We start from the raw sequence: 26,853 nt of genomic DNA, 5'->3' as shown, positions 1-26,853 counted from the left end.
GCATCAGTGATCTATTGGAATCACCTGTAAATTACCTCGCATATATTTGTAAGTTCCCCGCTGCTGCATTAACTTCCGTATGTCATTTGTTACCTGGTTCTGACACTGTTCTTGTCCTGTTCCCATGTCTGGCCTACATTAAATGTTCAACTTCCTGTACCTGCTTCTCATCTCCGGCGTTGGTTCTTACAGAATGCAGCAGCCAGCAAACGAAGCATTGGGGAGTGCTGGAGTACACGTCCTGGTAATCCGTCTGGAACTGCGGCCTTGTGAATGTTGACCTGTTTAAAAAGGTATTACTCGCATCGGCTACGGAGAGCGTGATCACAGTCATCCGGAATAGCTGATGCTCTCGTGCATTTTTCAGTGTTACTTGCCTCGAAGCGAGCATAGAAGTTATTAAGCTTGACTGGTAGGCTATTGTCACTGAGCAGCTCGCGGCGGCTGTGCTTCCCTTTGTAGTCTAATCATTTTCAAGCCCTGCCACATCCGACGAGCATCGGAGCCGGTGTAGTACGATTTGATCTTAGTCCTGTATGGACGCTTTGCCTGTTTGACAGTTTGTCAGAGGGCATAGAGCGATTTCTTATAAGCTTCTGGGTTAGAGTCTTGCTCCTTGAAAGCAGCAGCTATACCCTTTAGCTCAGTGCGGATGTTGCCTGTAATCCATGGCTTCTAGTTGGGGTATGTACATACAGTCACTGTGGGGACGAAGTCGTCGGTGCACTTATTGATGAAGCCAGTGACTGATGTGGTGTACTCCTCACTGCCATCGGAAGAATCCCGGAACATATTCCAGTCTGTGTGAGCAAAACAGTCCTGTAGCTTGGCATCTGCTTAATTTGACCACTCTTTTATGGACCGATTCACTGGTGCTTCCTGCTTTAGTTTTTGCTTGTAAGCAGGAATCAGGAGGATAGAATTATGGTCAGATTTGCCAAATGGAGGGCTAGGGAGAGCTTTGTATGCATCTCCGTGTGAGGAGGAAAGGTGGTCAAGAGTTTTGTTTTATCTCTGGTTGCACATTTAACATGCTGGTAGAAATGAGCTAAAACGGATTTAAGTTTCCCTGCATTAAAGTCCCCGGCCAATAAGAGCACCGCCTTTGGATGAGCGATTTCCTATACGGCTTATGGCCGTATACAGCTCATTGAGTGCGGTCTTAGTGCCAGCATCGGTTTGTGGTGGTAAATAGACAGATACGAAGAATATAGATAAACTCTTGGTAAATAGTGAGGTCTACAGCATATCATGAGATACTCTCAGGCGAGCGAAACCTCGAGACTTCCTTAGATATCATGCACCAGCTGTTGTTTACAAAAATACATAGACCGCCACTCATGGTCTTACCAGAGGCTACTGTTCTATCCTGCCGATACAGTGTATAACCTGCCAGCTGTATGTTATTCATGTCGTCGTTCAGCCACGACTCGGTGAAACATAAAATATAACCGTTTCTAATGTCCTATTGGTAGGATATACGTGCTTGTAGTTCGTCTATTTTATTATCCAATGATTATACGTCGGCTAATAGGACCGATGGTAAAGGCAAATTACCCACTCGCCACCGGATCCTTACAAGGCACCCCGATCTTCGTTCTCAATATCTCTGTCTCTTTCTCCTGTGAATGACGGGGATGAGGGCCTTGTCGGGTGTCTGGAGTAAATCCCTCTCGTCCGACTCGTTAAAGAAAAAAATGTCTTTCAATACAAGGCGAGTAATAGCTGTCCTGATTTCGAGAAGCTCTTTTCGGTCATAAGAGACGGTGCCAGAAACTTTATGTACAAAATAAGTTACAAATAACGCAAAGAAACCCACAATAGCACAACTGGTTAGGAGACTGTAAAACGGCAGCCATTCTCTCCAGCGCCATTCATATACCTCAGCCTTTCGTGTCAGGGTAGGCACTTTGTTGATTTTTGATGTTCAGTTGTAGAACTGTTTCTGTTTTCACTATTGTATCTAAGCTATTTATTTTAACATACATTGGTTAAAGGACCAAACAGAAAAACAAGCCATTTATTTTTTATTTTTACTATTGGTCAAAAACATGATACATGATATCACCATGTACCAGGTGTGAACTGTACTACACGGCCGAAAATATGTGGACACCCCTTCAAATTAGTGGATTCGGCTATTTCAGTCACACATGTTGCGAAAAGGTGTATATAATCGAGCACACAGCCATGCAATCTCCATAGACTAACACTGGCAGTAGAATAGCCTGACTGAAGAGCTCAGCGACTTTCAACGTGGCACCGTCATAGGAGGCCACCTTTCCAAGTCAGTTTGTCAGATTTCTGCCCTGCTAGAGCTGCCACGTTCAACTGTAAGTGCTGGAAACATCTAGGAGCAACAACGGCTCAGCCGCAAAGTGGTAGGCACAAAACCTCACTGAATGGGACAGCCGAGCCCTGAATCACGTAGTGCATAAAAATCGTCTGTCCTTGGTTGCAACACTCACTACCGAGTTCCAAACTGCCTTTGGAAGCAAAGTCAGCACAATAACTATTCGTCAGGCGCTTCATGAAATGGGTTTCAATGGCAGAGCAGCCACACACAAGCCTAAGATCGCAATGCCAAGCGTCGGCTGGAGTGGTGTAAAGCTCGCCGCCATTGGACTCTGGAGCAGTGGAAACATGTTCTCGCGAGTGATGAATCACGCTTCACCATCTGGCAGTCTGACGGAAGAATCTGGGTTTGATGGATGCCAAAAGAACGCTACCTTCCCCAATGCATAGTGCCAACTGTAAAGTTTGGTGGAGGAGGAATAATGGTCTGGGGCTGTTTTTCATGGTTCGGGCTTGGCTCCTTTGTTCCAGTGAAGGGAAATCTTACCGCTACACAATACAATAACATTCTAGACAATTCTGGGCTTCCAACTTTGTGGCAACAGTTTGGGGATGGCCCTTTCCTGTTTCAGCATGACAAGGCCCTTGTGCACAAAGCGAGGCCCATAAATAAATGGTTTGTTGATATCGTTGTGGAAGAACGGCTGGCCTGCACAGAGCAGCTCAACTCCATCTAACACCTTTGGAATGAATTGGAACGCAAGACTGAGAGCCAGGCCTAATCCCCAATATCAGTGCCTGACCTCACTAATGCTCTTGTGACAATGTAAGCAAGTCCCCTCAGCAATGTTCCAACATCTTGTGGAAAGCCTTCCCAGAAGAGTGAAGGCTGTTATAGCAGAAACAGGGGGACCAACTCCATATTAATGGCCATGATTTTGGAATGAGGTGTTCGATGAGCAGGTGCCCACATACTTGTCAATGAAGTGTGTATTTCCATGATTGTCTTTTAACTGAAATACCCAATACACTATAAGATACGTTATTTAATCTGACACAGACAGCTACAATTACTCCAACGACCCACTCAACACGTTGAGTAAACCAAATCTAATTAAGGAAGTCTGATCGCGGAATTCACTGGGAATTCCCCCACCCCAAACATTCACTTTCAGGTAGCAAAAACAAGTCCAACGGTTAATATAGTGTAGACCTATATTTAGCCTATATTGTAATGTTGTAGTTCTATTTATTTTTAACACCTTCAACAGAAAGAAAATCATAGGCACGACACTAACGTTACGGCCATACATTACAAGCACGTGCGTAAAATTGGCTTCTACAAATCAGGATATGATGCAATGATATAGGCTACAACTAATAAACTGCGGAGTAAAGTATTGAGTTAACGTTCAGAAATAACAACCACTCCCAGTATCTATAATTCCGGTTTATCTTAAATTTAACGCTAGATTCATTGGGGGGGAAAAACATACCCAAACACATCTGGAGAGTGAGCCAACGCATCGCCATCATATCTCCACTGACTCATGCTGACGGAGCCGGCGCGCTCGTACATCCACGTGCGCATGTTAATTTTGTCCATCCACACCAGACTCATCAGGGCACGCACGTGGAAATATCAAAACGAACTCTGAACCAACTATATTAATTTGGAGACAGGTCAAAACGCCTGAAACATTCATGCCAATTTAGCTACCTAATTTGCCCTGGGATATAAACATTGGGGTGTTATTTTATCTGAAATTCACAAGGTTCTCTACCCTGACAATTAATCTACAGATGAAAGAGTTAACCTAGTACATTTCTAAGAATCTCTTCTTATTTTTGGACTTTATATGGCGCACCTCAGTTCATCTTTCAATCACCCATGTGGGTATATTGTGTGTACATTTATTTTGCAACGAGCGTTGGTGAGCAGTCTCATGTCTGCAGATTCGCAATCGGTCATGTGGGTGGAGGGAGTGCACGCGCACTTCAGAATGTGACGCAGACGGGGAAATCCCAGTTTAACTTCTCTTTCGGAAGTATTTAAACTGCTACCCTCCTGTTCTAAATCGTCATCTTCGTTGCTGTGTACTACAATTATGCTTTTTCAACTCGTCTGCATATTAGGTATGTTGTCATTTCTTTTTAACAATGAATTTGATATTCCAATGAGGCAGGCTCACCTGAAATAATGATTTACCTTGTGTTTGTCTAAAGCTGCCTCTGTGCAAGGTGGCCTCACACAGGATAGGCCTACACAAGAGGTGAAGTCAGTTTGTGGAGAGGACTCAATTCTGAAATGTAAAGCAATATGTAAGCCTGGGGTCCAATACCGGGCGGTGAGGTGGTATAAGGTAAGCTTTCAATTATTGTGATAGCACACTGTGTTTTGTACGATCTGACCAAATTCTGTATAAGTGCAATTTATGCAAAGAACATACAGCACTGGTCCCAGACCAGCTGTTAAGGGCATAGAGTAACTTCAAACCCTCTTCTCCCAGCTGGGTGAGGAGCCCTCTAATAAGGAGTCTGGTCTATTGATGAAGAGGCTATCACCTAACAGCACCACCCTATGGTACGCAGGCCTGGAGAGTAAAGTGGAACTTTTGGCTGATGATTCTTTCGATATCTTGCTGCCCAATGTAACGGCTGTTGATAGCGGGAGGTACAAGTGTCTCCTGGCAGCACCTGTAGGAGAGCAGAACCAGGAGGGGCAGGTTCACCTCAGAGTGACAGGTGAGTGTGTTCTACTCTCATTGTGTGCTTGTTTTGGTATGTGGACCCAGAGAGAGTTCATCTATGCTGCTAAATATTTAAAAAATGTTTCCAGTGATGCTCAAAGATTTGTGGATAATTTTTTTGTAGGTTGCCTTGAGTCCACAGACCAATCAGAAGAAAGGGATACCATTCTAGTTCTTTCCATTGTGGGGCTTGTGGCGGCATTGCTGATATTCACCATCAGCTATGTGAGTTCCAAAACACTGCATTTTATGGTGATGGTTTTCATGTATTTAATTTTCTTTTAAATGTCTTCATATTATTGACTCAATAATCCTCATCTTTACCATAGGTCATCCTAAGGAATATGTTATTGCAAAGGAGTAAGAAGTATCCACAAGAACCACTTCTAGATGCACCCCTTGAGAAGAAAGATTTAATGTTGATCTACACTCCGGGGCCAAACTGGTCGAGACAGGGTTCCATAAAACATGTCTGTGTGTGAGAGCCTGTCCTGCTAGTTTGGGCTCATTGTATACTTGAATGTGAAGAGGAAATGCAGAGAAAGACTAGGGCACATTTGAAGCTGAGCAACGAGTCTATCATGCTGACCACACCGCTTGCGTTATGTGTGTGAGCGTGACAAAATAAATGTACACATACCTGTTATTCAACAATTTCATCCAAACTGCTCGCGCGCATCAACGAGCGCCTGCGTAGCCAGGCGCTAAAATAGACGCTTTATGCGCTGCAAGTCCAGCTTCTCCCATCTCCTCAATGGTTTTTCAGAGCATATACCCACATGGGTGATTGAAAGATGAACTGCGATCCACACGCCAGCCCAGTTGGTGATGGTAATGCACCTTAAAGTTGGTTGTCAAACGCCATATAAAGTCAGAAGAAGACTGACGGAGGAGAGATTACTAGAAACGAACTACGTTTACCCTTTTATCTGTGGATTAATTGTCAGAGTAGAGGACCTTGTGCATTTCAGGTAAAATAACAACCCAATACTTTTACTTTCCAGGAGAAGAGTTCACCTCTAGAGCAGATGGAGGCAGACAACCCTCTGGCTGGGACTGTAGAACTAAGATGTTTAGGCTTTTCAAAGAAATGAAACAGAAACAGTAGCCTATACCCTTTCACTCAGGCAGCCAAACAGCAGTACAAAGTCAGGCTAGAACAGCAGTTCTCCAGCAATGATTGATCGTCTGCAGCATTCACACACCTGTGATGCGCAAGCAGCAGGACCTGGTGAAGGGACCCACGATCTAAGCCCTAAGATCTAACCTCAATAAGGAGCTTCAGGAAGGGGTGCAGGAATGGTCCATGATGAGGGATCATTCTGGAGGGTTGCTTCATGGCAACGTGGGGATTAATCCCAGTTACATTTGAGTCAACCCAGGAATTGAAGTTGACATTGAGTTGGGAAATGACCAATGTGAACAGCATTGATCTTTTAGAATTGCATGCCTAATTCAATTCCTGTATTGACTGGTATTGAAATCGAATTGATTCATTTTCCTCCAAGCACAATGAAAGTGGCCTTTGGTGAAAAGTAATTGGCAGAAAATTAACTTGTATAAATCTCAGTTTTTTTTAAATATGATCAGCAATTCTGTGGATACATTGAAAATGAAGAAGCCTTGTAAATCATTTTGTAACTAACTGTATCCGATGTTTGATGTTTGAGGTGCTAAATGGCTTTTAACAAATCTCTACCTATTTCACAAGACACATTCTGTAATTTTTTATTTTAGTTATATACTGTACCTTGACTTTACAACATTTACAGGTGAATTTTGAGTCGGATGATCACAATTATTGGGATGATCACAATTATATTTTTGGATAGCTGTTTTAATTGTTAAATACATAAATACCTCTTTGCTAATAATCTTTAGAGTGACAAACAATTGTGTGAGGTCTCTGTCATTGTCAAACACATTACAAAGTAACATCACACAGCATAAAATGGAAGCCAGGTTAAGCCATGTGATCTAAACAACATTGAACATTTTAATCCTTTACAAACATGAAATTCCATGTAGTTAAAAATCATTTAATACTATAGAATAACTAAAAAAAAATGTATTGCGTCACCATATCACAGGACAGATTTGACATGAGGAGTGCATGGATATGGGTCATATTGTCACGGCCGTCGAAAGAACTGGACCAAACCACAGCGTGGTGAGCGTCCATATTCCCTTTTATTAGGATGACGCCGACAAAAACAATACAAAAACGAGCGTGAAGCTTACCGCTATAGTGCCACAAACAAAGACAACTTCCCACACTGAAAGGAGGGGAAAGGGCTACCTAAGTATGGTTCCCAATCAGAGACAACGATAGACAGCTGTCCCTGATTGAGAACCATACCCGGCCAAAACATAGAATGCCCACCCCAAATCACACCCTGACCAAACCAAATAGAGACATAAAAAGTCTCTCTAAGGTCAGGGTGTGACACATATACAATAACAGTGACCTTTTTCATGACAACTGTCTGATCATAGCACTCAACACATTATTGCACAATAATAATAATAATAATAAGCTTGATAATAAGCTTGATATCAACATATTCATGTAATCACTTGTCTAAGCTTATTGTCTGATCTAGGGGTAAGTGTAACTTGTAACTTCAACAAGAAATGTATTTCTGTACCAATAACAAATTGCAGAGTAGATAGTGGACACTATAAAAATACGTTTTTTTGTTTTTTTTGCCTTGTTCATTTTGACACTGGTCCCACAGGTTAAGTGAGTACCTTCCTCATGGGCACAATATCATTAGGATTTCAGACCAGTAATTCTCCAATTGCCAGTTCATTTCATCACTTCCAAGCCCAAGATGAACTGATGAACCTTGAGCGCTTTCTATTATTGCTCGGCATCTCTAACATCTACTCTAACTGTTATATTAACATCGTTTTTTACACAAATATGTAAGAGAGAAATGGCAATGTACAGTGTAACAATTACTAAACTGAAATGTTGGAAAAAATACCTAGAAATACCATACCTTTCTCATTTTACACTCATACATCTGTCATATTCACATGAACTGAGCAATAAGTAGATTGGAAATACTTGTTACTACATTAATACTACAACACTAGCTATATGTCCCAGCATTGTGATGCAGTGCAGTTTCAAATGTTAGCAGCAAGAACACATTTTCACAAAAACATCTCTATGGCTTTTCTCCTTCCTCTCTTAGGTGAAACATCACCGGCATCACTGGTGAGCAACTTTAGGGGGTTATTTGAGTATCGGAAGAAAAGAGAATGCAGGAAAGTGCATAACATTGAGTCCTTCACAGAACTACATAATTTTCATCGGTCTGCAATGAAACTAAAAACCTACATGGTCTTTTAGCTGATTTTCTTTCCCTTTTGAGAGGTAGAGCAGCAGTCCCGAAAGGATTACCTGTCAATAATCCTACTGGCTCAATTTTAAGATAATGCCTCATTCAGTGTTCTTCATTGGCAGGATAGATGTCCCAACAGGACGTCATCTAGGTCCTTTGGGGGGACTACACAATGGATGAAGCCCCCTCATCTTCATTTGGACGAGATCTGCAGTAACGGCCGATGATCACAATGATCTCGATAACCAGAGGTGACAGGACCAACAATATCATTAATCCTGAAATATAAACGGAGCATAACATTTGTCAATAAATGAATGGGAAATGGAACTGGAGAGGCTTCAAGAGAGGAAGATCACCTCCAAATAAGGTAACATTGAGCTTTGAGTATAGTGTATGAAAAGCACTTAAATGCAAGTTATTATTATTATTATAATGAAAGCACAAACATTATTACAAAAAGGCTTCTTGTATGGCATTTTACATGTCTCCTTTTAATACATCCATGTGAAGAACATCAAGAATTTCTGAGATATTGGAGTGGGGCAGATTCATGACACACAATACAGTCAATGAGAGTAGACGGTTTTAAAACTGATATAGTCACATCATTGTTGCATTCCACATATATTTACATAACAGTTCCACATGTGTGTGCTATGAGTCTATCCCCAATGGTGTAAAACAGGGGTCTCCAACCTTTTTTAGCATGAGAGCAACTTAAAAAAAAGAAAACATGTCATGACCTACTCATTTTTTTTCAAGCTTTCAAATAGGCACATTCTTCACCTCTACCATGCAACTCTTCCCCGGGCTCCTTAGTGTACAAGAGAAAGTAGTGCACTATATTTTACGGTCAATATACCTGGTAAAATAATGGTTAGTAAACAACTTTTATAGTTATAACGTGATAGACAAACTCTCGCACCACATTGACAGGGGCTAAATTGCTGGAAAAAAATAGGCAGATATTGTATTAAGTTAAGTGGCAATTTTAGCATGTACAGTTGAAGTCGGAAGTTTACATACACCTTAGCCAAATACAGTTGAAGTCGGAAGTTTACATACACCTGAGCCAAATACATTTAAACTCCGTTTTTCACAATTCCTGACATTTAATCCAAATAAAAAATCCCTGTTTTAGGTCAGTTAGGATCACCACTTTATTTTAAGAATATGAAATGTCAGAATAATAGTAGAGAATGATTTATTTCAGCTTTTGTTTCTTTTATCACATTCCCAGTGGGTCAGAAGTTTACATACACTCAATAAGTATTTGGTAGCATTGCCTTTAAATTGTTTAACTTGGGTCAAATGTTTCGGGAAGCCTTCCACAAGCTTCCCACAATGAGTTGGGTGAATGTTGGCCCATGCCTCCTGACAGAGCTGGTGTAACTGAGTCAGGTTTGTAGGCCTCCTTGCTTGCACACACTTTTTCTTTTCTGCCCACAAATGTTCTATAGGGTTGAGGTCAGGGCTTTGTGATGGCCACTCCAATACCTGGACTTTGTTGTCCACCCCCACAACATGATGTTGCCATCCCCGTGCATCACGGTTGGGATGGTGTTCTTCGGCTTGCAAGCCTCCCCCTTTTTTCTCCAACAATAACGATGGTCATTATGGCCAAACAGTTATACTTTTGTTTCATCAGACCAGAGGACATTTCTCTAAAAAGTACAATCTTTGTCCCCATATGCAGTTGCAACCCATAGTCTGGCTTTTTTTATGGCGGTTTTGGGGCAGTGACTTCTTCCTTGCTGAGCGGCCTTTCAGGTTATGTCGATATAGAACTCGTTTTTCTGTGGATATAGATACTTTGTACCTGTTTCTTCCAGCATCTTCACAAGGTCCTTTGCTGTTGTTCTGGGATTGATTTGCACTTTTCGTACCAAAGTACGTTCATCTCTAGGAGACAGAACGCGTCTCCTTCCTGAGCGGTATGACAGCTGCGTGGTCCCATGCTGTTTATACATGCGTACTATTGTTTGTACAGATGAACGTGGTACCTTCAGGCGTTTGGAAATTGCTCCCAAGGATGAACCAGACTTGTGGAGGTCTACAATTTTTTTTCTGAGGTCTTGGCTGATTTCTTTTGATTTCCCCATGATGTCAAGCAAAGAGGCACTGAGTTTGAAGGTAGGCCTTGAGATACATCCACAGGTACACCTCCAATTGACTCAAATGATGTAAATTAGCCTATCAGAACTTTTAAAGCCAAGACATTATTTTCTGGAATTTTCCAAGCTGTTTGAAGGCACAGTCAACTTAGTGTTTGTAAACTTCTGACCTACTGGAATTGTGATACAGTGAATTTTAGTGAAATAATCTGTCTGTAAACAATTGTTGGAAAAATGACTTGTGTCATGCACAAAGTAGATGTCCTAACCGACTTGCCAAAACTATAGTTTGTTAACAAGAAATTTGTGGAGTGGTTGAAAAACGAGTTTTAATGACTCCAACCTAAGTGTATGTAAACTTCCGACTTCAACTGTAATTAATACTTTGTGATGAATGGCCAGTCTTCCGTCTTAGGGCGCGAGAGGGAATCGTGATGTGGGAGAGTAGGAGCTTGTCACGTTGTACAATGATAGGAGACAAGCGCAGGAATATGAAATAGTTTTTTTTTATTTCACTACCCAAAATAGTGTACGTCATGAACATTACGGGGACGAAGCCCAAAACAAACACGTAATATATATAACACAGGGCTGTAACCCAAACCAAAGAGAGAAGTGTAAACCTCTAATAAATACACAGGATGAGACCCGTAATAACAAGTGCACACTAACACGGTAACACATAAGCCGATACAACAGCGCACAGGTCCTCACAAGACCAACGGACATGGAACAATAATCAACAAGGACAATACGGAGGGCACATATATACACATACTAATCAGGGGGGATGGGAACCAGGTGTGCGTAATGAGACAAGACAGTCCAGGGTTGGTGGTAATGTTGCTTGAGGGTTTCGTGTGGGTGGACAGACACCCATGTGTTATTGTTGACATTTAAACAAGGAAGGTAACAGATATGTTAGTAAAGTCCCTGAAAAGGTTTCAGTGTCATGTAAAACCACAGATGGTCATGCTGGTTTTAGTATTTTTTTTTAAAGAGCATAACTGTCAGAGATGTTATGGCATTCTTTGAATTTGAACTAAATTCCTATTTTTGAACAAAGGTTCTCATTATAAAGTGTGTCTGTGTGTATTTGCCATTGCCATGGCATCTTACTGACTCGTCTCATGTGCTGATTGTTCCCTCCTCAGGGCGGGGTTGGAAGAACTGGTGTGAAGGGAGGGAAAGGAGACACGGTAATCATTTGACAATGCCGAGGCCACGTCACTCTCACATCTGTCTACTTCCTGTTTCCATTGATGTAGTGGGTCTGTTTTTCTTCTTACCAAAAATGTTTCTGTTCCTCTTTCCAAACTGGGAAGTTTTGGAGCGCGTGGTGACAAAGGACAGGTTTGTACACTCCATTTTGTGAAAGTATGAGTTTTTTCACCCCAACTCATTTTATGTCATGTAAAAACCGCAATACTGACACTTTATGCTGTTCCTAGATGACAACAGACACAACAGCACATACTGTAGTGTTGAGTTCCTGTTATATCATAATATCCTAATAGAAATGTTTTAATTAGGTAGAAGTATTGATAATTAAATGATTTAATTAGGTAGAAGTATTGAGAATTAAATGATTTAATTAGGTAGAAGTATTGAGAATTAAATGATTTAATTAGGTAGAAGTATTGAGATTGAGTTTAAATCGTGACTTTTTGTGTTCAGTGACTGAACAGTGTTCCCCCTCTGTCTGTCTCTCTCCTTCCTTCCCCTCATCTCTGAATGGCAGCAAGGGGAGAGAGGTACCATCGGCCCTGATGGCATTGTTGGACGAAATGGACCCCCCGGCATCCCAGGCTCCAGAGGAGAGCCAGGTCCAGGCGGTGACCTGGGCGTCAAAGGTGGCTCTGGACCTAAAGGAGTGCCAGGTGCCCCTGTGCGTATCAGGAGCCAACTCCAGTCTGCCTGGAGGAAGGGTCTCCCCTTTATTTTACATTGACCCATATCTAGCAAGAACGTTTGCTGACTGATTGATTGATCGATTATTTACTTGCTTGGTTGATTGATTGATTGATTGATTGCCAGATTTTTTACCTCAGGGCCCTGGGCTGACAGATGAGCAGGTATTGCAGCTGTGTAAAGGAGTGGTGACAGCTCAGATCTCCCAGTATGCAGCTTCCATCCGGGCCAAGTGTTCCCAAGGCTGCCCTATCAACAACCGCACACTTATTGGGCCGCCCGGAACCAGGGGACCAACTGGAGAATCAGGCAAACCCGTGAGTCACACATCCCCCAAACCAACCCCTATCTACTAAGGAAGGCCTTTAGTCCAAATGATGATAAGTTCTGTTGACCTCTCGCTCTCTCTCAGGGTAAAGCGGGCAAAGCTGGAGTCATAGGAGGCAGGGGCATCCAAGGGGACACGGGAGTGGATGGTCAGAAGGGGGCAGAGGGTGAAAGAGGTATGTAATCCAAATGTCTTATTTCAACCAAACGTGATTCCAGGTAAACTAAACCCTGATCAGTAAGGCTCATTTCAAGTGAAAATGAGTGGAGCTCCTTTGTAGTGGCATAGCTTCAGAGTTCACCCCCAAGCTCTCTGTTCTACTCCACAGGAACAAAAGGTCTGAAAGGAAAGGGGGGTGAGCCTGGTAAAGGTCTGCCAGGACACGATGGGCATCAAGGCCTCAGAGGTAGGACACTGTTTCCACTGGTGTGAAACTCTCAGGTCTATCTCAAAATTGCTTGTCTTAGTTGGAAAGTATCTGTAACTTGTTGGAAAGTATCTGTAACTCACATCCAGATTTACTGGAATAGGCATTGTGTGGTTTTATTCAACATTGATGTTAGCAGGAAGTCTTTTCAAGTGAACTTTTAAGACACCAACTCCAATTGTTTAAATTAATTCCACACAGGGCTGCCAGGACACCCAGCAGAGCCAAAGAACGGTATGGCAGGTCCCAGAGGGCCCCGTGGTTTCACAGGCGCTTTGGGCCAGCCTGGCATGGCAGGCAACGCAGGAGTGCCTGGCTTCTGTGAGGCACGGGACTGCAGCATTCACGCGCCTGTGATGCGCAAGGAGCAGGGCCTAGTGAAGGGACCCCGTGATCTAAGCCCCAAGATTTAACCCCAACAAGGAGTTTCAGGAAAAGGTGAAGGAATGGTCCACGACGAGAGGTCACTCTGGACGGTCGCTCCATGGCAACATTGAAGTTAATTCCATTCACATCTCAGCCAAACCAGGAATTGACAGAGTTTTGAACTGGGAAATGACCAATGTGTACAGCATTGGTCTTTTTGAATTTCAAGCCTAATTCAATTCCTGTATTGACTGGTATTGAAATGGAATTAATCCGAGCACTGTTCAATGGGGCTCACCAGTGATGGAAGGGTTTGGTGGGACACGCTGGACTCTGCAAAGAGATGAAACCAGCCTTGACGCATTTCATCTGAGCCAAGCAAGGCTCCAAATTAACTCTGTTTAGGCATAATTGATACCTTTTATGTTAGGCCAAAATGTATTTTTTATGCAGAAACAAAAAATGTAATTGTCTTCCTCCATGCAAACCATAAGTAAAGGCAAACCATAAGTAAAGGGGCTTGAGAAACTGGCTAGACGAAATTGGCAAAAAATTAAACTTGCAGGAGTCTCTGGCTACCAGTCAGGTTTTGTTTTTGATATGATCAACAATGCTGTGTATACATTGAAAATAAAAAGTGATGTAAATAATTTTGTAAAGTATCACAAGCACATGTACTGTGTGTTCTGAAATATCACTGTTTTAGATAAATTCTGTCTTGCTTTTTCTTAAGATGAGTCCTCACTTTTTTAGTCGCCACACTTTGAGCGTGTTTCTGAGAATGTGGTCTCTTTCAGTCATCTCATGTTATTCGGGTTAATCTAAATAACTTCATTTTTTCCCCATTAACAGATGTTCACAGTCAAGATAACACTGATCAATATAAAATAACGTAATATTTGATATTATTTCATATTAAAAATAATACATTGAAATGTGTTATACAGTATATTGTATTTGGAATTTCTATAGTTAAATAATCTGGCAATGATTTGTTGGACAGCACAAAATGTCTGTAGATTAAATGAATTTACTATATTCATTGGATGGCGGTTTTGATTTTTAAATAGATTTTCATGTACATGATTTATTTTGCATAAATAACTTTCACATGAACAGGATGTTAAACTCTATCACCTCTTAATTGATATTTTTGTCATTGTCAATCCTCATTGAGAATCATCCCAACACATTACAAGGTGGAAATATATCCCTGTAAACTCAAGCATATCACACACGTGTTCTTAACATTTTTACTTTTGTGTACATGTGTTGGCAATCAAAACCCTGATACAAAAGCGTCACAATGTTTGGAGACAATTATTTTTAATGCATCACCACCACATCACAGGACAGATTAGAAAATGAGCAGAGCATGAAAATGGGTGATTATCTCTCATCAAAAGCATTATGGTATACAACTATGCTACGAAAGTACAAATGCATGAAATCAACACAAGAAAATAAACCTTATTAAAATGTTTGTTTAACACTGCTCGTGTTCAAAAGGGCTCCTCTTAATGTGTGTAAAATGATGGTTGTCAGTTCATATAAAAGTGTTTGGTTTTATGGACTGGAGGGAGGTAAAGAAGTATTATTATTACCAAGTGTTAAACACTATTGTACAGTACATCTCTCTGGTGAAATCAATCAATCAATCGAGTCACTTGTCTCTAAGCTTATTCTCTGATCTAGGGGTGAGTAGGAGTACTTATATAAGACTACTTTAAAATATATATTCTTAAAATGTGCCACTGGTTCCAAAGCATCTTGATGAAGTACAAACCATTGCGTGCCTTAAATTGCCCAAGGCAGAGATGGCAATGTAATAATGAATTTATTGTAACAGGACAAGTTTACAGCTTGTTTTTCTAGCTAATTGTACATTCATACGTGCATTTTATATTCACTAGGTAATACATAGCTTAATAAATATTTTATAAATACCTCTGGCTACATGGTTCTGCAGTGCAGTTAATTGTAGGTGGACAGCAGCGAGAAATGTTCTGTTGAATTTTCATTTAAAACAAAACACAATGTCTTTCTTCCTCTCTTAGGTAAAAAGATGTGAACTTCACCCATCATACTGGTTTACTTGGTTGAGATTTACTATGTTCTGTACAGGTAAAAAAAATTAAAAAATGGGTGGTCATAAAAAAGGTAAGAAAGTAACATTGCGTAGAAGACAGTAATGAGACAAAAACCATACAACTAAAAGCTGTAGAAGTCATACGTTTCCCTTAGATTAATTACATCATGTTTATAGTAGATTAACTTTGAAAAGATGGGCCTAACTGTTCTTTATCAGCTGGATCGACGTCGAGGGGTGTCATCTGGGTGAGACCAACATCGTTGGAGTCCCCTTGCTTCAGCTTCCTTCAGATGACATTTAAAGTACAATCAAAAAGACCAAAAGCATCATCAATGCCCAAAGTCCTAAAATTTAAAAAAGAAAATAGTTGTTAAATTAATTATTTGCATTATTTGAAAAATGTTGATTGTCTAACACTCATTTCAAAATCTCTCATTGTAATAAAATTAAAAGAACAAGAATTTCCCTGTGGCAACAAAACTTGTTCTGATAGTTATAGAAATTGATCATCTGCACTTGTAAAGTATATTTTATTTTGATAATAGTACAATCAAAATGTAATGCATGGTCTAAAAAAAGCATAATTTACCATAATGAGCAATTTGAGCGATTGCGGTGGCAGTGATAACGTTTGTCCCTAAGTAGCAAAAAGAGTGATATGAGCAATGATGATGACAACAATGCTTAATATTTATATCAATGGTAGATATGTTGTGTAATACACCAATAACTTCAGGGGAAACCATACCTAAGAAGTGGATCCTGGTCTCTTCATGTAACCCATCCTGTTTTTAAAAAAATGAAGGGGTGAATATACATTTTTTTTGTACTATGTTGGTACTTGGCAGACACTAACAGAGGAAAGGAAGGTGAATTGTATTCATAAAGTTGACCTACCTTGGTGCAACCAATAGTTAATGTGACATTGGCACATTTACTAAGGATGACTTTTCCAAAGAACACGTCCTTGCATGGAGAAATGTATTCCTTCTTTACTTTACCCCTGTCGTTTTTATAAATGGCAATGGGCTGCAGAAAGAAAAATATCTTATCACATGGCATGTCTAAATTAAAATGGCCCCTGCCCCTCTGCATACTGTTGATGATACTATAAATGGTGAGATGCGAAAAAATAATGCTAATAGAAAATGCCTGACCTCACATTGTATCTACTTGTCATAAGCATATATGCAATAGTTTACCTCTTTGCCAATGGTCCAGCTCTCGTCACATTGGGCATCCAATTCTTTAAACGGTGCTTCAAGTATGACATGACCCTCCTGACATATGTAGGCAATTTGATTATCCTCTACAGGGGCTGCGGACACTGAGACTGAAAAGTGAACAAAGAAAAGGATGAGTGTGATTGGGAATCCACTTAAGACCAAGAAAGGATGATTTCAACCTAAATCCACTGTATTATACTAGGCAGTGTCAGTTTAATGGATGTGATCACAATAGTGTGATGACCTTTCCTGAGACCTAAAAACTTGCGTTAGAGCCCCAAAGTTAAGCTTTAAAGACATTTTCCAGAATGGCTGAAATTATAAAAACAATAGTTTTGAAATTAGCTCACGAGCGAAAATGGGTTCCTGAAAAATGTGCATGTAACCGATGTGAAATGGCTAGCTAGGTAGCGGTGGTGTGCGCGTGACTGTTGTTGATGTGTGCAGAGGGTCCCTGGTTCGCGCCCGTGTCGGGGCGAGGGGACGGTCTAAAGTTATACTATTACATGTACAACGTCATCACAGCATTGTTCTCGGGTTTGCTCAAAGAGAATAAAATAAAATAAAAACTGGTTTTCATGTTGGGCTCACCCGCAACCTCATTGGACAATACCTAATCCCGCCTCTCACTTTGCAACCTCATTGGACATAATTCCACATGCCAATCAACATTGTCCATCAGTTTGGTTGTTTCAGGTTAGTTCCCGTAGTTGCTATATGGTCTCATCAGACTAGTATGGCAAACGAGCAAGTGAATGTGATAATATAATTTCATATAATGGAAAAGTTATAGTTAGTTATAGGTTTGTATCAACTGTCCTACTCCTCGAAAGTCATGTATTGGTTATATACACTAAATGTCAAAAGTTTTAGAACACATACTTATTCAAGGGTTTTTCGTTATTTTGTACTATTTTCTACATTGTATAATAATAGTGAAGACATCAAAACTATGAAATAACACATATGGAATCATGTAGTAACCAAAGAAAGTATTAAACAAATCTAAATATATTTTATATTTGAGATTCTTCAAATAGACACCCTTTGCCTTGAAGACAGCTTTGCACACTTTTGGCATTAGCATGTATTAATTCAGGGGGTGAATACCTATCTAATCAAGGTATTTGAGTGTTTTATTTTTCATTCATCTTTAAAAAATGTTACACATTTTCTTCCACTTTAACATTAGAGTATTTTGAGTAGTTCATTGACAAAAAAGACAATTAAATACATTTTAAATCACACTTTGTAACACAAAATGTGAAGAAATCTAAGGGGGGTGTAGACTTTCTATAGGAACTGTATTTTGTCATATTATAAATACGACTGATTCCTCATTGCTGTTGCTCTAAGATGGCAACTTATGATGTGCCAATTGAATCTCAACATGTAAACAGTCAAGACTCGGTGCCCTAAAAAACGATATTACAAATTACTTTTCACGTGAGACAAATGGACATTTAATGACGAAGGTGTGTAAAGATTTCAGATATGACGTCACTGTTTTAGCAATATCCACAGAGTTTTGAAACCACAGCGCGCTATATGGTTCAATGCACTAATACAGCAGCACAATGACACTTTTCATTTTTCAAATATGCCGGTGTGTTAGCTAAAATTGAGATCATGTGCAAATGACAATACAAAAAAAATACAACAAATTTAAGAGTAAAAGAGAGGAATGTACAATACTGTGAATTTAGCAAACGAGGAATTTGTGGTAAGTGCATGGGAGCCGCCACCTTTATTTAACTAGGCAAGTCAGTTAAGAACAAATTCTCATTTACAATGAGGGTCTAGGAACAGTGGGTTCAGGGGCAGAACAACAGATTTTGACCTTGTCAGCTCGGGGATTCGATCTAGCAACCTTTCTGTTACTTGCCCAATGCTCTAACCACTAGGCTACCTGCCGCACACCAACAATGCCGTTAAGTAAAAAAATAAGAAATAAAAGTAACAAATAATTAAAGAGCAGCAGTAAAATAACAATAGCGAAGCTATATACAGGGGTCACTGGTACAGAGTCAATGTGCGGGGGCACCGGTTAGTCAAGGTAATATGTACATGTAGGTAGAGTTAAAGTGACTACGCATATTGTCACGCCTTCTCCTGCCAGGCTGCCCTGCATTACACACTCCCACCACCATCATTACGCACACCTGCCTTCCCTCGTCACGCGCATCAGTGATCTATTGGAATCACCTGTAAATTACCTCGCATATATTTGTAAGTTCCCCGCTGCTGCATTAACTTCCGTATGTCATTTGTTACCTGGTTCTGACACTGTTCTTGTCCTGTTCCCATGTCTGGCCTACATTAAATGTTCAACTTCCTGTACCTGCTTCTCATCTCCGGCGTTGGTTCTTACAGAATGCAGCAGCCAGCAAACGAAGCATTGGGGAGTGCTGGAGTACACGTCCTGGTAATCCGTCTGGAACTGCGGCCTTGTGAATGTTGACCTGTTTAAAAAGGTATTACTCGCATCGGCTACGGAGAGCGTGATCACAGTCATCCGGAATAGCTGATGCTCTCGTGCATTTTTCAGTGTTACTTGCCTCGAAGCGAGCATAGAAGTTATTAAGCTTGACTGGTAGGCTATTGTCACTGAGCAGCTCGCGGCGGCTGTGCTTCCCTTTGTAGTCTAATCATTTTCAAGCCCTGCCACATCCGACGAGCATCGGAGCCGGTGTAGTACGATTTGATCTTAGTCCTGTATGGACGCTTTGCCTGTTTGACAGTTTGTCAGAGGGCATAGAGCGATTTCTTATAAGCTTCTGGGTTAGAGTCTTGCTCCTTGAAAGCAGCAGCTATACCCTTTAGCTCAGTGCGGATGTTGCCTGTAATCCATGGCTTCTAGTTGGGGTATGTACATACAGTCACTGTGGGGACGAAGTCGTCGGTGCACTTATTGATGAAGCCAGTGACTGATGTGGTGTACTCCTCACTGCCATCGGAAGAATCCCGGAACATATTCCAGTCTGTGTGAGCAAAACAGTCCTGTAGCTTGGCATCTGCTTAATTTGACCACTCTTTTATGGACCGATTCACTGGTGCTTCCTGCTTTAGTTTTTGCTTGTAAGCAGGAATCAGGAGGATAGAATTATGGTCAGATTTGCCAAATGGAGGGCTAGGGAGAGCTTTGTATGCATCTCCGTGTGAGGAGGAAAGGTGGTCAAGAGTTTTGTTTTATCTCTGGTTGCACATTTAACATGCTGGTAGAAATGAGCTAAAACGGATTTAAGTTTCCCTGCATTAAAGTCCCCGGCCAATAAGAGCACCGCCTTTGGATGAGCGATTTCCTATACGGCTTATGGCCGTATACAGCTCATTGAGTGCGGTCTTAGTGCCAGCATCGGTTTGTGGTGGTAAATAGACAGATACGAAGAATATAGATAAACTCTTGGTAAATAGTGAGGTCTACAGCATATCATGAGATACTCTCAGGCGAGCGAAACCTCGAGACTTCCTTAGATATCATGCACCAGCTGTTGTTTACAAAAATACATAGACCGCCACTCATGGTCTTACCAGAGGCTACTGTTCTATCCTGCCGATACAGTGTATAACCTGCCAGCTGTATGTTATTCATGTCGTCGTTCAGCCACGACTCGGTGAAACATAAAATATAACCGTTTCTAATGTCCTATTGGTAGGATATACGTGCTTGTAGTTCGTCTATTTTATTATCCAATGATTATACGTCGGCTAATAGGACCGATGGTAAAGGCAAATTACCCACTCGCCACCGGATCCTTACAAGGCACCCCGATCTTCGTTCTCAATATCTCTGTCTCTTTCTCCTGTGAATGACGGGGATGAGGGCCTTGTCGGGTGTCTGGAGTAAATCCCTCTCGTCCGACTCGTTAAAGAAAAAAATGTCTTTCAATACAAGGCGAGTAATAGCTGTCCTGATTTCGAGAAGCTCTTTTCGGTCATAAGAGACGGTGCCAGAAACTTTATGTACAAAATAAGTTACAAATAACGCAAAGAAACCCACAATAGCACAACTGGTTAGGAGACTGTAAAACGGCAGCCATTCTCTCCAGCGCCATTCATATACCTCAGCCTTTCGTGTCAGGGTAGGCACTTTGTTGATTTTTGATGTTCAGTTGTAGAACTGTTTCTGTTTTCACTATTGTATCTAAGCTATTTATTTTAACATACATTGGTTAAAGGACCAAACAGAAAAACAAGCCATTTATTTTTTATTTTTACTATTGGTCAAAAACATGATACATGATATCACCATGTACCAGGTGTGAACTGTACTACACGGCCGAAAATATGTGGACACCCCTTCAAATTAGTGGATTCGGCTATTTCAGTCACACATGTTGCGAAAAGGTGTATATAATCGAGCACACAGCCATGCAATCTCCATAGACTAACACTGGCAGTAGAATAGCCTGACTGAAGAGCTCAGCGACTTTCAACGTGGCACCGTCATAGGAGGCCACCTTTCCAAGTCAGTTTGTCAGATTTCTGCCCTGCTAGAGCTGCCACGTTCAACTGTAAGTGCTGGAAACATCTAGGAGCAACAACGGCTCAGCCGCAAAGTGGTAGGCACAAAACCTCACTGAATGGGACAGCCGAGCCCTGAATCACGTAGTGCATAAAAATCGTCTGTCCTTGGTTGCAACACTCACTACCGAGTTCCAAACTGCCTTTGGAAGCAAAGTCAGCACAATAACTATTCGTCAGGCGCTTCATGAAATGGGTTTCAATGGCAGAGCAGCCACACACAAGCCTAAGATCGCAATGCCAAGCGTCGGCTGGAGTGGTGTAAAGCTCGCCGCCATTGGACTCTGGAGCAGTGGAAACATGTTCTCGCGAGTGATGAATCACGCTTCACCATCTGGCAGTCTGACGGAAGAATCTGGGTTTGATGGATGCCAAAAGAACGCTACCTTCCCCAATGCATAGTGCCAACTGTAAAGTTTGGTGGAAGAGGAATAATGGTCTGGGGCTGTTTTTCATGGTTCGGGCTTGGCTCCTTTGTTCCAGTGAAGGGAAATCTTACCGCTACACAATACAATAACATTCTAGACAATTCTGGGCTTCCAACTTTGTGGCAACAGTTTGGGGATGGCCCTTTCCTGTTTCAGCATGACAAGGCCCTTGTGCACAAAGCGAGGCCCATAAATAAATGGTTTGTTGATATCGTTGTGGAAGAACGGCTGGCCTGCACAGAGCAGCTCAACTCCATCTAACACCTTTGGAATGAATTGGAACGCAAGACTGAGAGCCAGGCCTAATCCCCAATATCAGTGCCTGACCTCACTAATGCTCTTGTGACAATGTAAGCAAGTCCCCTCAGCAATGTTCCAACATCTTGTGGAAAGCCTTCCCAGAAGAGTGAAGGCTGTTATAGCAGAAACAGGGGGACCAACTCCATATTAATGGCCATGATTTTGGAATGAGGTGTTCGATGAGCAGGTGCCCACATACTTGTCAATGAAGTGTGTATTTCCATGATTGTCTTTTAACTGAAATACCCAATACACTATAAGATACGTTATTTAATCTGACACAGACAGCTACAATTACTCCAACGACCCACTCAACACGTTGAGTAAACCAAATCTAATTAAGGAAGTCTGATCGCGGAATTCACTGGGAATTCCCCCACCCCAAACATTCACTTTCAGGTAGCAAAAACAAGTCCAACGGTTAATATAGTGTAGACCTATATTTAGCCTATATTGTAATGTTGTAGTTCTATTTATTTTTAACACCTTCAACAGAAAGAAAATCATAGGCACGACACTAACGTTACGGCCATACATTACAAGCACGTGCGTAAAATTGGCTTCTACAAATCAGGATATGATGCAATGATATAGGCTACAACTAATAAACTGCGGAGTAAAGTATTGAGTTAACGTTCAGAAATAACAACCACTCCCAGTATCTATAATTCCGGTTTATCTTAAATTTAACGCTAGATTCATTGGGGGGGAAAAACATACCCAAACACATCTGGAGAGTGAGCCAACGCATCGCCATCATATCTCCACTGACTCATGCTGACGGAGCCGGCGCGCTCGTACATCCACGTGCGCATGTTAATTTTGTCCATCCACACCAGACTCATCAGGGCACGCACGTGGAAATATCAAAACGAACTCTGAACCAACTATATTAATTTGGAGACAGGTCAAAACGCCTGAAACATTCATGCCAATTTAGCTACCTAATTTGCCCTGGGATATAAACATTGGGGTGTTATTTTATCTGAAATTCACAAGGTTCTCTACCCTGACAATTAATCTACAGATGAAAGAGTTAACCTAGTACATTTCTAAGAATCTCTTCTTATTTTTGGACTTTATATGGCGCACCTCAGTTCATCTTTCAATCACCCATGTGGGTATATTGTGTGTACATTTATTTTGCAACGAGCGTTGGTGAGCAGTCTCATGTCTGCAGATTCGCAATCGGTCATGTGGGTGGAGGGAGTGCACGCGCACTTCAGAATGTGACGCAGACGGGGAAATCCCAGTTTAACTTCTCTTTCGGAAGTATTTAAACTGCTACCCTCCTGTTCTAAATCGTCATCTTCGTTGCTGTGTACTACAATTATGCTTTTTCAACTCGTCTGCATATTAGGTATGTTGTCATTTCTTTTTAACAATGAATTTGATATTCCAATGAGGCAGGCTCACCTGAAATAATGATTTACCTTGTGTTTGTCTAAAGCTGCCTCTGTGCAAGGTGGCCTCACACAGGATAGGCCTACACAAGAGGTGAAGTCAGTTTGTGGAGAGGACTCAATTCTGAAATGTAAAGCAATATGTAAGCCTGGGGTCCAATACCGGGCGGTGAGGTGGTATAAGGTAAGCTTTCAATTATTGTGATAGCACACTGTGTTTTGTACGATCTGACCAAATTCTGTATAAGTGCAATTTATGCAAAGAACATACAGCACTGGTCCCAGACCAGCTGTTAAGGGCATAGAGTAACTTCAAACCCTCTTCTCCCAGCTGGGTGAGGAGCCCTCTAATAAGGAGTCTGGTCTATTGATGAAGAGGCTATCACCTAACAGCACCACCCTATGGTACGCAGGCCTGGAGAGTAAAGTGGAACTTTTGGCTGATGATTCTTTCGATATCTTGCTGCCCAATGTAACGGCTGTTGATAGCGGGAGGTACAAGTGTCTCCTGGCAGCACCTGTAGGAGAGCAGAACCAGGAGGGGCAGGTTCACCTCAGAGTGACAGGTGAGTGTGTTCTACTCTCATTGTGTGCTTGTTTTGGTATGTGGACCCAGAGAGAGTTCATCTATGCTGCTAAATATTTAAAAAATGTTTCCAGTGATGCTCAAAGATTTGTGGATAATTTTTTTGTAGGTTGCCTTGAGTCCACAGACCAATCAGAAGAAAGGGATACCATTCTAGTTCTTTCCATTGTGGGGCTTGTGGCGGCATTGCTGATATTCACCATCAGCTATGTGAGTTCCAAAACACTGCATTTTATGGTGATGGTTTTCATGTATTTAATTTTCTTTTAAATGTCTTCATATTATTGACTCAATAATCCTCATCTTTACCATAGGTCATCCTAAGGAATATGTTATTGCAAAGGAGTAAGAAGTATCCACAAGAACCACTTCTAGATGCACCCCTTGAGAAGAAAGATTTAATGTTGATCTACACTCCGGGGCCAAACTGGTCGAGACAGGGTTCCATAAAACATGTCTGTGTGTGAGAGCCTGTCCTGCTAGTTTGGGCTCATTGTATACTTGAATGTGAAGAGGAAATGCAGAGAAAGACTAGGGCACATTTGAAGCTGAGCAACGAGTCTATCATGCTGACCACACCGCTTGCGTTATGTGTGTGAGCGTGACAAAATAAATGTACACATACCTGTTATTCAACAATTTCATCCAAACTGCTCGCGCGCATCAACGAGCGCCTGCGTAGCCAGGCGCTAAAATAGACGCTTTATGCGCTGCAAGTCCAGCTTCTCCCATCTCCTCAATGGTTTTTCAGAGCATATACCCACATGGGTGATTGAAAGATGAACTGCGATCCACACGCCAGCCCAGTTGGTGATGGTAATGCACCTTAAAGTTGGTTGTCAAACGCCATATAAAGTCAGAAGAAGACTGACGGAGGAGAGATTACTAGAAACGAACTACGTTTACCCTTTTATCTGTGGATTAATTGTCAGAGTAGAGGACCTTGTGCATTTCAGGTAAAATAACAACCCAATACTTTTACTTTCCAGGAGAAGAGTTCACCTCTAGAGCAGATGGAGGCAGACAACCCTCTGGCTGGGACTGTAGAACTAAGATGTTTAGGCTTTTCAAAGAAATGAAACAGAAACAGTAGCCTATACCCTTTCACTCAGGCAGCCAAACAGCAGTACAAAGTCAGGCTAGAACAGCAGTTCTCCAGCAATGATTGATCGTCTGCAGCATTCACACACCTGTGATGCGCAAGCAGCAGGACCTGGTGAAGGGACCCACGATCTAAGCCCTAAGATCTAACCTCAATAAGGAGCTTCAGGAAGGGGTGCAGGAATGGTCCATGATGAGGGATCATTCTGGAGGGTTGCTTCATGGCAACGTGGGGATTAATCCCAGTTACATTTGAGTCAACCCAGGAATTGAAGTTGACATTGAGTTGGGAAATGACCAATGTGAACAGCATTGATCTTTTAGAATTGCATGCCTAATTCAATTCCTGTATTGACTGGTATTGAAATCGAATTGATTCATTTTCCTCCAAGCACAATGAAAGTGGCCTTTGGTGAAAAGTAATTGGCAGAAAATTAACTTGTATAAATCTCAGTTTTTTTTAAATATGATCAGCAATTCTGTGGATACATTGAAAATGAAGAAGCCTTGTAAATCATTTTGTAACTAACTGTATCCGATGTTTGATGTTTGAGGTGCTAAATGGCTTTTAACAAATCTCTACCTATTTCACAAGACACATTCTGTAATTTTTTATTTTAGTTATATACTGTACCTTGACTTTACAACATTTACAGGTGAATTTTGAGTCGGATGATCACAATTATTGGGATGATCACAATTATATTTTTGGATAGCTGTTTTAATTGTTAAATACATAAATACCTCTTTGCTAATAATCTTTAGAGTGACAAACAATTGTGTGAGGTCTCTGTCATTGTCAAACACATTACAAAGTAACATCACACAGCATAAAATGGAAGCCAGGTTAAGCCATGTGATCTAAACAACATTGAACATTTTAATCCTTTACAAACATGAAATTCCATGTAGTTAAAAATCATTTAATACTATAGAATAACTAAAAAAAAATGTATTGCGTCACCATATCACAGGACAGATTTGACATGAGGAGTGCATGGATATGGGTCATATTGTCACGGCCGTCGAAAGAACTGGACCAAACCACAGCGTGGTGAGCGTCCATATTCCCTTTTATTAGGATGACGCCGACAAAAACAATACAAAAACGAGCGTGAAGCTTACCGCTATAGTGCCACAAACAAAGACAACTTCCCACACTGAAAGGAGGGGAAAGGGCTACCTAAGTATGGTTCCCAATCAGAGACAACGATAGACAGCTGTCCCTGATTGAGAACCATACCCGGCCAAAACATAGAATGCCCACCCCAAATCACACCCTGACCAAACCAAATAGAGACATAAAAAGTCTCTCTAAGGTCAGGGTGTGACACATATACAATAACAGTGACCTTTTTCATGACAACTGTCTGATCATAGCACTCAACACATTATTGCACAATAATAATAATAATAATAAGCTTGATAATAAGCTTGATATCAACATATTCATGTAATCACTTGTCTAAGCTTATTGTCTGATCTAGGGGTAAGTGTAACTTGTAACTTCAACAAGAAATGTATTTCTGTACCAATAACAAATTGCAGAGTAGATAGTGGACACTATAAAAATACGTTTTTTTGTTTTTTTTGCCTTGTTCATTTTGACACTGGTCCCACAGGTTAAGTGAGTACCTTCCTCATGG

At 41.2% G+C, this 26,853-nt stretch overlaps 3 protein-coding genes across 3 annotated transcripts; all 3 read left to right on the top strand.

Annotated features, from left to right (window-relative positions):
* Positions 1-4,372: 4,372 nt before the first annotated feature.
* LOC120047637 (CD83 antigen-like) lies at positions 4,373-6,678 on the top strand. Its single transcript, XM_038993183.1, has 5 exons — positions 4,373-4,431; positions 4,522-4,658; positions 4,806-5,040; positions 5,170-5,270; positions 5,375-6,678. Exons 1-5 carry the CDS (start codon positions 4,404-4,406, stop codon positions 5,525-5,527), a joined length of 654 nt encoding a protein of 217 aa, XP_038849111.1. The 5' UTR covers positions 4,373-4,403; the 3' UTR covers positions 5,528-6,678.
* A 4,271-nt stretch (positions 6,679-10,949) lies between these two features.
* LOC120047177 (collagen alpha-3(IX) chain-like) lies at positions 10,950-14,209 on the top strand. Its single transcript, XM_038992710.1, has 8 exons — positions 10,950-10,959; positions 11,670-11,688; positions 11,784-11,868; positions 12,257-12,403; positions 12,567-12,743; positions 12,839-12,929; positions 13,083-13,160; positions 13,383-14,209. The coding sequence occupies exons 1-8, from the start codon at positions 10,950-10,952 to the stop codon at positions 13,592-13,594; spliced, it is 819 nt and encodes a 272-aa protein (XP_038848638.1). The 3' UTR covers positions 13,595-14,209.
* Positions 14,210-23,418: 9,209 nt separating this feature from the next.
* On the top strand, positions 23,419-25,724 carry LOC120047636 (CD83 antigen-like). The gene is made up of 5 exons (XM_038993182.1): positions 23,419-23,477; positions 23,568-23,704; positions 23,852-24,086; positions 24,216-24,316; positions 24,421-25,724. Exons 1-5 carry the CDS (start codon positions 23,450-23,452, stop codon positions 24,571-24,573), a joined length of 654 nt encoding a protein of 217 aa, XP_038849110.1. The 5' UTR covers positions 23,419-23,449; the 3' UTR covers positions 24,574-25,724.
* The last annotated feature ends 1,129 nt before the right edge of the window (positions 25,725-26,853 follow it).

Source organism: Salvelinus namaycush, chromosome 5, assembly GCF_016432855.1.
Source record: "Salvelinus namaycush isolate Seneca chromosome 5, SaNama_1.0, whole genome shotgun sequence".
NCBI lineage: Eukaryota > Metazoa > Chordata > Actinopteri > Salmoniformes > Salmonidae > Salvelinus > Salvelinus namaycush.
Note: the sequence above shows the minus strand (reverse complement) of the source record. Positions and strands in the feature narration are given on the sequence as shown.

Bases quoted from the DNA above. Each gene is read 5' to 3' on its own strand.
- LOC120047636 (XM_038993182.1), top strand. From the start codon at position 23,450: ATGCTTTTTCAACTCGTCTGCATATTAG. The intron at 23,478-23,567 runs GTATGTTGTCAT...GTTTGTCTAAAG, and splicing joins TCAACTCGTCTGCATATTAG to CTGCCTCTGTGCAAGGTGGC. The intron at 23,705-23,851 runs GTAAGCTTTCAA...CTCTTCTCCCAG, and splicing joins GGGCGGTGAGGTGGTATAAG to CTGGGTGAGGAGCCCTCTAA.
- LOC120047637 (XM_038993183.1), top strand. From the start codon at position 4,404: ATGCTTTTTCAACTCGTCTGCATATTAG. The intron at 4,659-4,805 runs GTAAGCTTTCAA...CTCTTCTCCCAG, and splicing joins GGGCGGTGAGGTGGTATAAG to CTGGGTGAGGAGCCCTCTAA. The intron at 5,271-5,374 runs GTGAGTTCCAAA...TCTTTACCATAG, and splicing joins TGATATTCACCATCAGCTAT to GTCATCCTAAGGAATATGTT.
- LOC120047177 (XM_038992710.1), top strand. The intron at 11,869-12,256 runs GTTTGTACACTC...TCTGAATGGCAG, and splicing joins CGCGTGGTGACAAAGGACAG to CAAGGGGAGAGAGGTACCAT. The intron at 12,930-13,082 runs GTATGTAATCCA...TCTACTCCACAG, and splicing joins GGGGGCAGAGGGTGAAAGAG to GAACAAAAGGTCTGAAAGGA.